Genomic DNA, 10,531 nt, shown 5'->3' with positions numbered 1-10,531 from the left:
GAGTGGAAAAGTGAGATGCAGAAACTTGTCATAAAGATCGACGAGCGAATTTAAGTCCCTGGAATTCCTAGGCTACCGCCACCAAAACAGGCCCGATCGTTATTTACCCTTTCATGACCAGCTGCACTTAATTGGCTGGAGGCATGAGAAAGTACGCCATTTCTTTTTTATGCAAGAAGTGACCAGCTCAGTAAACTAGCCGATTGTAGAAAACGCGAACAGTTTTGACGCTAAATTATATAAATCAAGCCGCCATTGAAAAATAAATAAATAAGAAGTAACTAATTAGACCTGGGCCGGTTTTCTCGAAGCGATGGTAAACCCATTTTGGTAAACCAAGTGCCTAGGAAGAAAAAAGTACCTAGGCACTGTAATAAACGGCTGGATATAGCAGTGGCAACCATCTTAAAAATAGCTTCCAAAATAAAATAAAAAATTAACGAAAAAAAAACGGGGGTTAGTTTTTTTTTTATTCATATAGCAGCACTGAACATCATGAACTTCGTGGTTTTGAGTGTCGGTGATGTACTTATCATAAAAAAAGTGATTTGGGAGTCTTGTTTTCTTTTAATAGGAGTAAAAGTTAAAACAAATGACAATACCAGTTCGTAAGCGAGAATATTTGCAAATACACGCTGATGGTAAGTTACCTGTACACTAAAAACAACGCGCGTGTGCAAACAGTGCTGTGTTTGAAAACCGGGCCTCAGATGGGTGCCCTTGGTATAGATGAGAAATTCAGCCAGCGCAGTACGGCCGTACAAGCATTGAGGCCACCGGGCTTTGGTTGCGCGTGGCCCAAGTGTTATCAAAGGCAAGAAGCTGGCGCTCAAGGCGAAGCGTCTGAGGGGTTCTTAACCTGTCGCCGCGACTACATCCTAGATTCTCGCTTCGCCCCTGAGCTGACAGTGCAGTGCAATGAGTTCCGCGCTCTTCCCACCAATCAACCGCTTCCCTTTCATCACGTGACCAAATACTATCTCTGTGGGAGCGTATGGGAGGGTACGTGATCACGTGGAAAAAGAAAAAATGTACGACTGGTCCAACGAGCAAGTAGCTTCTATGCCGAGCCTGTCAAGTTCGGCAGCAGCTGGAAGAAATTGATCGGATGTACTTCTCGGGCCAACCACGACAATCTCTTTTTTTTTTTATTTGACTCTCCAGGCCTAATCCTTTCAAAGATGCGAGTGGTTACGCGAGGTTGCATGTACAGGAAGGAACTGAGACTGACAATAACGTTTCTTTTAGCGTTATTACGTTTCTTTTGACGTTTCGTGGTCCTGTACCTGTTTGAGCTTGCAAGCAAGCATTCGTATGTGTGCAACGCTTTTGGCTTTCGAAGGAAGGGTTTCGGCTCTTTCGTGTGCCGTTTTTCTTCCCTGTTCAGTTCGCGCTATTTTAATCATCGTAGTTAAATGTACGGACGATTCACAAAAGAACCGGCCATGAGCGGAAAGTCGGCCAATACTGTTGCCCATTGACAGATTTGCGCCCATTTACGAGACAGGAAATAAGACGGACCTTCAAAATTATCGTGTTATATCTTTAACAACGACATGCTGCAAACTTTTAGAACGCATAATTTCTAAACATTAAAATAAATACTTAGAGGAAAATAACTTACTGTATAAACACAAGCACGGGTTTCGGCGGGGTTTATTGGCAGTCACGCAACTAATGGAGTGCGCACATGAGTTTGCATCGATTATGAAGGAACGAAGGCATGTTGACGTAATACTTATGGACTTCCCGTTTGACCGGGTAACCCATGACAAATTAGATAGAACCTTAGCCTCTTCAGGAATAAACCTGGTTTTGATATCTTGAATGCGTTCTTATTTAGAAAGATGAATGCAGTACGTTAGCTGTAATAATGTTTGTTCTCCCCCATTAGTAGTTTAGTTAGGAGTACCCAAATCGTTAGGGCAACTTTTATTCTTAATTTTTATAAACGATATCCCAACAAATTTTTCTTCGTCTGTTCATGTTAAATTGTTCGCAGACTACTGTGTGAGATTTTATAAGATGGCTACATTTCAGGACAAGAAAAGTTTCAGCCAGTCCCTGGAAGAAATCTTCTCGTGGAGTTAGAAATGGAGTATGGTAATTAATTTTGATAAAACTGTCTCTCGCACTATTCTAAATAAGAAAAAGGTATTAGACTTCCGCTATTTTATAGGCGGCGCTAAATTTAATGAAGTAGAAGTATTTAAGTGTTTAGAAGTTACCTTAGCTAACACCCTACGCTGTAATAATGATGTGAAGTACAGTTGCACAAAGGCTTATCAGACGCTAGGCGTTCTTAGAAGGCATCTTAGACATGCAATTATAGATGCTCAATTAGTTGCATATCGATGTTGTGCACGTCCAAGATTGAAACATGCAGTGCACGTATGGGACACATACAGGAAGTAGTAAATCGCGCAAATAGAAAGGATACAGAATCTAACACCTCGCTTTTTTTTTTTTTGCTGTTTTTCTGAGTACAGGTGCACATAATCGGTTACTGCAATAAGAAATGAAGTGCGGCTTATCTGCTTAAAAAAAGAAGTGTGTGGATTAAAAGAATTATAGGCTGTGGCCAACGGCTTAATTAAGATTAATCCTGAACTGTACATTTTGCCTTCATCATCCCGCTTCAAAAGGATGAGCAATACTAAAGCGATTTCACCCTACCAGTACAGAAATTATGTCTTTAAATACTCTTCTTTTTGTCTAACTATTATGGAGTGGAACGCTTTGCAAAGACAAGTTGTCAATTGTTGTAATCCTGAATTTTTTGGAGCACAGCTGAATGCATTGTTTAATTAAGTTTTGCGTGCAGAAATTTATACTTTGAGCATGAGTGAGTAGCTACAACTCACATGCGCTCGCTTCACGCGGTGAGTGCATGATTGAATGCCTTGTTTTGTGTGTGTTGTATTTTTTCTCTCCTGTGTAGACCAAAAGGTCCACAGTATTCTAAGTAAATAACTAAAAATAAAATGAAGGCGTAATATTCGGAGGACGTCACCAGCACTTAGCTAGCTCCAAGTTCCATTTTTCGGAGAAAGCAATTTCTACAATAAAAGTTGATTTTGAAAAATGTTATATTTATATCGACTAACATCTAAAATATTTTCGGTCCACCAATGCTAAAGAAAAGGTAGAGATTGGAGCACTTTCAACGCATTTTTCTCCATTTCAGTTTTTGGCATTAATTTCACTTTAGGAAAACTATCGGGTTTTTTTTATTACCTAACGTGGATTCATTTTTTACGAGTTTGTCTGGGGGGAAATTTTAAGGGGAAGATAGCTATGAGCATTTATTTTTTTGTCATTTTTTATGCTTAAGACCTAAAATTTGGACAAAGGATGGGAATCTAAAATAAAAAACAGTATCTGTGTTTATGTGTCTTTTTTGTTATGAAAGAGGGGTATAACATAGAAATGAGCTGCTGCCATGTATGAGGGGGACCCAGACCCAGTCAAGCTGCTTTTAGCAGCTTTTTGTCTGGGGACCGCTCCAGTACTTCCGGAAAAATAAAGTTTATTGTATTGTATTGTAAATATAGCCCCATACCTATCTGCTCTGAACTGTCCTAATTAAAGCAATATAACACATGAAAACTACAGATTTATAGGTAATTTTTAAACGACAGTTTTCCTACGCAGACAAGCCCACTTTCATCTTTGAACAATTTAAATCTTTTTTTGTACTTCACCCAGGTTAACAAAATCTGGCAAAAAATGTGTTTAACATCAACAGAAACAAGCCCTGTAAATGTCATTTAAATCAAACAATTACGTGGTTCATACATTCACTTTTTTTAATAATGTCACGCCTTAAAAAAGAATAAAATAAAATAAAGGAACTGACAAGGGGACATATAAAGGTGGTGACCTGGGGCTATCAGGTTGGTCTTTTGTTGGCATTCGGAGACTGTGTTTTGCTCGTGCCTTGATTCATGTCTTGTATTTGGTCGCTTGCCTGCAAGTCTGCAATCAGTTCAGCTTTGCCCTGGAGTCTGACGAGCCCTACTTCCGTAGATTGTTCCGGCGACAAACATTTTCGAAGGTTCAAAAATGTATATGAGATGTAGTGATAGATGTAATTAAATAGAATAGTAAATACTCTTGACGAAATATATTTGCAAGGTGCCGAAATACTACCAAAAATTCCGAAAATACAGTATCTTGAGTAGAGTATTTAAGATAGGCATAAGTCTGGGTAAAACCAAGTATAGAAACATGAAAAAACAATTAAGTGTGCTCTTTCCAGGTCTTGGGAAAAAAAATATGTAAAAAGTAAGGTAACTACGGCTGTGTTCCAAAATTTACTCGATCCGACTCCGGAGTAAAGTTTTCGTACCGTGGCGTTCCAAAACTTACTCGAGCTTACTCGATGACGTCACAACTCGCGTTCCGGAAGCGGGTTGTTTACTCCGGAGTAATTACTCGCGCTACCCTCCTCGATCGGGGGGTAACGTTGGATCAAATCGAGTAAATACGTCACGTGATCTGCTCGTCGTCTGCTTTCTGCGCCGACAGCCGTCAAAGCTCGCTTGCTCCGTTAATTTTGGTGGCGGACGTTCGAAATGACAAAGAATAGGTGCAGCATGTGTGGTTATTGCGATTTGCTGTTTTCAACGCCCGAATTGACTGCATTACATCCGGACCGTGCACCTTCCCCGGGAAGTTATACTTGTTATTATCAGAGTGCGAGCGTAAACAGGAGCTTCTCCGCATATCTCGTCATGGACGTTGGAGGGAATGGCGTATTCTCACGTTCAAGGCTGAAAATGTTTCACGCAGTAAATGATAAGGTAGTATTTTTGTTTCATCCAGAGTGTGTGTAATGAGAGGATAACGCTTGTAGAGCTGTGAAGACTTCGATGATTTTATTGTAATCATATTCGCGTCAAGGCGAACGTCAGTTTCATGTCATTTTTTAGAAAGCACCCTCGCGCTGTATCACTACACCGTGTGGAATCAATTTCTGCAAAACATAATCGGTGCAAATTACAATGCGTGGAATATATTCGTTTAGGGCAATCGCGCTGATTAATAAAAACACATTTTTTAACATCTAACTGTAAGGAGTAGGTAATTTTTATCTCAATATACAGCTCAAAAGGAAGGTGAGTAAAAGGAGCTGGTGGATCCACCAAAAAAGAAAACAAAACGCGTCGTCATTAATATTATCGCCTCTTCGAGTGCTTTCTTTGTGATCAAAAGGATCGTCTGCTATTTTCTGCCACCGCTGCTGTTTTCTTTTTGCCGTAGCCTAAGACGAAGCCAATCCGCGTAGTATCCAGGTTATTATCCCGGTCGTTCCAAACTCGAGTCGCGGATCGTTTACGCGCGATATCACATGGTATTTCCGTCTGACGTAGGAGGCAGGTTACTAGGGTAAAATTTGGAACACAGCCTACGTCACCCGTTACGCGAAATAAGTGACGCAAGTATGTACGTTACTCGTTACTGTTCTTAAAATGTAACGATTACGTTACTAAGTCATTGAAAAAAAGTAACACGTATGGGTAACGCCGTCACTTGTAGTGCGCTACCGCCAACACTGATGGTACCTTGAAACAAAAGTGCATTATTCAGGCTGTCCCGGCTACGATCCTATGGCACCGATCAAGCAGCCTCAAAAGCGCATCAGTACTGTAATCTGGCAATTCTTTTGTGGCAACCAGCAACACGCGATGAGAAAAGTGCAGAAAAAAAATTAAAGACGTTTACAATTCACTGTAATTTTGAATTCGAGCGCAGCTCTTGAGGAGGAGGAGGAAAGGGTACGGAGGGAGAATGGACCGGAAAAATTTCCCCGCTAAATTTCGCGGAAAAATTTCCCTGCTAAATTTAGCGGAAAAATGTATCCTCTACATGTGGCAGAAAAATTACCCCTCTAGGTTTAGCGGGAAAATTACCCCCGGTAGATTTGGCGGAAAAATTTCTCCAGTATACATTCGGCGGAAAAATTTCTCCAGTATACATTCGGCGGAAACATTTCCCCGCTAAGTTTAGCGGGAAAATTATCCCCGCTAAATTTGGCGGAAAAATGTTTCCGCCACATATGGCGGAAACATTTCACCGCTAAATATAGCGGAAAAATTTCTCCACTACATTTGGTGAAAAAATTTCCCCGCTAAGTTTAGCGGAAAAATTACCCCCGCTGAAGTTAGTGGAAAAAATTCCCCGTTCAATTTAGTGAAAAAAAAAAAAAATTCCCCGCTGGAAAAATGTTCTCGCTAAATTTTGTAAAAAACAATTTCTGTCATATTTAGGCGCCGTGTGACGTCACTCATGACCTTCATGACGTCACGTGTGACATCATTATGGGAAACGTCCCATAATGCAACGCGCGGTTACGCCAACGGCGACGGCGATGCCGCACAAGCCAAAAACGAGCGCCTACGAGTTGCGCTCTATTCTCTGTGTCACTAGTAACGTGCAGTGCAGGCGAAGGCAATGCCAGGCGAGGGAGGGGAGAAAGGTCAAGCACCAGTAAAATTGGGCAGGAGGAGAGAAACCTCCTCTCCTCTCTAACGGTTCTAGTGCTCTCCCTTTCTCCCCTCGCCCTCCATCGCCCTCCTCTCACGTCGCACCTTCCTAGTTCTCACCCTTCCTCTCTTCCACTGGCGTTGCTTGCGCCTGCACTGCACACAATTAGTGACATGAAGTATAAAACTTCGCCTTTAAGAGTGGAAGCGATATGGCGTTGTCGGGCCCCGTTCGCAGACCCTTCTCGTCTAACCCGCGCTCGTTCCCAAGCTGTGCAAGCCTGTGTGCGTGGTCTATTCGGTAGCGTCACGTGTCACGTGACATCACATGGCGTCACGTGTTTTCATTCGAATTATCCTCCAAATATGGCGAGTAGATTTCCCGCTAAATTTGGAGGGAAAAACTTCTCGCCAAATTTAGCTGGTCGATAGGGTCATGACGTCACAACCACGTGTGACGTCACGTGTGACGTCACACGTGGCTGCGCGCACTGCAATATGAGATTTGAGACACGAGCTCCCAAACGTTATCGCATTAAAAGCATGGTTTGAGATGGCCGTGGAGTACCGGTGCCAATGCCGACAAACTTGAACATGCAGGGACCCTCTTTGACGTGCTCCAGAGCAAAGAAGAGAACCGAAGCGGCGTTGTCACGGAATGGTCCGATAGCCTGTGATCCCGAGGCGCGTGTACCAGATAGACAGCCGTTACCGTGACGCAACCTATATGCCCATCACGTTTGGTGTAGCGCTAAACCCAGATCTTGATCGAAGCAATCCTCTCTGCCGCCGCTGGTTCCTATAGGATCCCGTGTCCCAATCTGCACGATTGCACCAGCACGCTCCCTCCACTTTTGTTTGCAAACAACGAGCGTATCGCGGGTGATCCGGAGAAAGTGCATAGAACAGATTCAAACTAAGTGGGCTAGGCTTTCAGGAGGGACCGACCGGGACTAAGGTGGCGATTACCTCGTGCAGATAAAATCGAAAACGAGATTAGCGGGAGTGTCGACATATTTGGCGTCTTCCGCGCCGTTTAAAGGCTCGTTTAACGTCGAGAATTTGATATCGCCCAGCTCCTGAAAAAAATTACCGCATCTCCACGTGGTGAATGATGTTGATTGAGGCGAAGCTCGGGTGGTGCTGATGATACTGATTTTGGTCATAGGTAGTGCTGATGGTGCCGTTTCGTTCATGTCAGTAGGAGAATGTGTGGTTTTCTTCTTTTTCTTTTTGTAAGAAGACAGATGGGATGACATCTCAGAGCCCCCTATTTTTTTTTCTTTTTCTTTTTTTTTCTTCTTTTTTTTTTTTTCTTGCTCTCGCTGCTAAACTTACGAGCAGGAGCTCGTCAGCTCCTGCTCGTGGTCTCACGAGCAGGGGCACGCCGGACGGCGGACGGACATACGGACATGGCTAGCCCCTAAGGAGCTTCGCCCCTAAAATTCTTCCTGCCTACATTCCCGCACATGCTCAATGCAGTAAAGGGGTTTTAGTAGATGGTGTCGATATCTCTAATAACGATTATTGATACCCCTCCTGCGCCCTTCTGCACGCACCGTATCGTTATCGGGCGTTGTTATGGAGGTTATTAGAACGGTCGACTGAAACTTCCCATGGTTAACGGGAACACGAAATCCGGAGCTTCTTCTCGCTTTACCCTCGAACGTCGAGCTTTATCACCCAAGTTTCTGCCCCTTATTATCATTCCGCTACACTAGTGTGTGTACTGTGAGGCCGTCAGCTCTGAGAGAAGAAGAAAAAGAGAACGCAAAAAAATATAGAGGATATATTGAAGTACAGACACTCTAATGACGAGACCAAAATGGTGTTATATCTCAAATATATAATTTGCGCTGGGACTTTGAATCTGGGGAAATTCACGTTCACTATCCCAGTCGAGGGGAAATTTGTGCCCCAGAATACGCCAATGATTTTTGTCAGGGGCTTGCCTTCCGCAAGGTGAACCCTGTACACAACAGCGGGTTCTTCACCAAATTCTTTGAGTAGAAGTTTCGCGCTTATGCTTCTTAATACTGTCAACACTATAGTCGATGGACAGTTCATGACGACGGAACCGATCCATTTATCATCTCGTTGTCACAGGGCAAGCTGTGAGTTGCAGTAACCCCGTTTGATGTTTGTTTGTTTGTTTTGTTTACGGTGTCGTCTTCCAGCCATAGTGAGCCAGGAAGACAGGAACTCGTCAAGTAGCAACGGCAGCTTTTTGAACAAGTTTTCTTCTTTTTGTGCAAACCAAAAAGGTATATAAAAGCATTGTTAACAAGGAACCAGAAGAAGACAGACCTTACAACAAAATGCTCAACTAAAGTGTGAATCGGTGTCGCCGTATATTAAACAACTGGCGTTTAATTTTCTTTTGCTTTGTTTCTCCGTACTCGCTTCCACCCTTCAGCTTGAAGTAGTCAACCCTGCCAGGGTTTTCCGTCCTTTACCAGCATAGCGTATGCTCCGTTGTTTCAAGCACTGTACAGATATTGACACAGTCATTACGATCAAACCAGTGCCGGTTTTTTTTGTTTTCGTCTTGAAATTTAAAGGCTACTATAAGCAGTATACTGCTGAGGAATGCACAAATTCCCTGTGTTTATTCTAAGCGGTAAGATGTAGGGCTCATCAAAACGTGACCCGAGCAAAATATGAAGAAAGAAAGCACCGAGGTTGTGTTACGGATGTCGTGACACGAACTGTTAGAAACGCCACCGCTACGAAAGTGCAAATCTGCGATAGGAATTCGAGATGGACCCATTTCTCTATCCCCGCGCATTTCTGAACTTGACATCCATGGCGGGGGCTAATCCAGCGGCTCGGTGAGCGACCTGGACGCCATCGACGGCGTCGACATGTGGGCCAGCCTCGTCAAGGACACAGTGTCACCTCGCTCCGAGGTGCTGCCCAGCATCGATCCCATCTGGAACATGTGGGCGCTCCGCTACGGCAACTACAAGTGCGTGCAGGACTCGTACGGGGGCGGTACTCCTTCGACAACTGGTACAAGGCCCCGGACGCCGGCTTGCCGCTGCCCGTCAAGAGGAGCAGGATGAGGTAGGATGGCGGATCTTACTCTACTATAGTAATGTCAATCAGTCTTTTTCGCACAGCATTCCAAGGGTCATTCGACGACTAGTGCAGGGGAAATAAAACTTGGCAGAGAATTTAGGTTTATACCGTGACACTGACACATATGACGTGAGCATGTAGAATGCCATGCTCATTGTCGCATGGAAGACTTCATTCTTCGGTAACAACGAACAACCTTCAGGATTTCCGATGCTCCGCCTTAAGTAGGAATCATGAACACTCCGAGAGTTGCACAAGGTTAGAAGAAAATACTTATTTTTTATGTTTACTTAGGCTCTTAAAGTAGGCGGGGAGATAAATCATATTTTTGTAAAGACATCAGAGCAAGAAAGCGGCAGAGCAGGTAAGAGTATCATATTTGGGTACTCAAAGTCATGAAACGAGGGACAGAAAAAAAGAACAACATGCGCTGTAGACGTCGCCATGTTTTAGGTTGAAATTATGATAAAATCAAATAGTTTTATTTGCATCATGTATATTTATATACAAATCACACTGTCGAGCCGGCCAGTCTCAAGGAAATGTGTACATGACTCGGCAGGAACACAATCCTTCATTACCCTTTTTTTATGTCGACTAGTATATGCACATATCATTCAATTCACGGGGGCAAAAATAACATCTATTTGGATTATATTTTATAACTTCAACAGTATCTTGTATCTCTGCTGGGTGTATCCGCCGTAATTATGTGTCCAATGTTCCTTTAAGACAATAGCTGATGTACAAGTCCGAGGCTACCGGGTGTGTAATGTTTTTTTGTTTTGTTTTTTCTATAGGGCTAATCGTCTTCAAGATTAAGTTCTTCAACACCAACTGCGCCGCCTCCCATGCAATCCATACCTTGGAAAGGCCCCTACCGGAACAGAACTCTGAAGGTACTGCATATCACTTGCGACAACAACAACCGAACTGCCTGCAGACCCCTGTTTGATGTCTGT

At 43.2% G+C, this 10,531-nt stretch overlaps 1 protein-coding gene across 1 annotated transcript in view; it reads left to right on the top strand.

Moving 5' to 3' along the window:
- Window positions 1–9,352: 9,352 nt before the first annotated feature.
- Window positions 9,353–10,531, top strand: part of LOC8050639 (venom metalloproteinase antarease-like TtrivMP_A) — a 44,486-nt gene continuing 43,307 nt past the window's right edge. The window contains exon 1 of the mRNA XM_042293703.1: window positions 9,353–9,482. Within this exon, the coding sequence (XP_042149637.1) occupies window positions 9,353–9,482 (130 nt within the window). The remainder of the gene's footprint in view (window positions 9,483–10,531) is intronic.

The sequence above is a fragment of the Ixodes scapularis genome, unplaced genomic scaffold (genome assembly GCF_016920785.2).
Source record: "Ixodes scapularis isolate PalLabHiFi unplaced genomic scaffold, ASM1692078v2 PGA_scaffold4__175_contigs__length_147842914, whole genome shotgun sequence".
NCBI classification, from domain to species: domain Eukaryota; kingdom Metazoa; phylum Arthropoda; class Arachnida; order Ixodida; family Ixodidae; genus Ixodes; species Ixodes scapularis.
The sequence above is the reverse complement of the archived record's forward strand: the minus strand, read 5'-3'. Positions and strand labels throughout refer to the sequence as shown.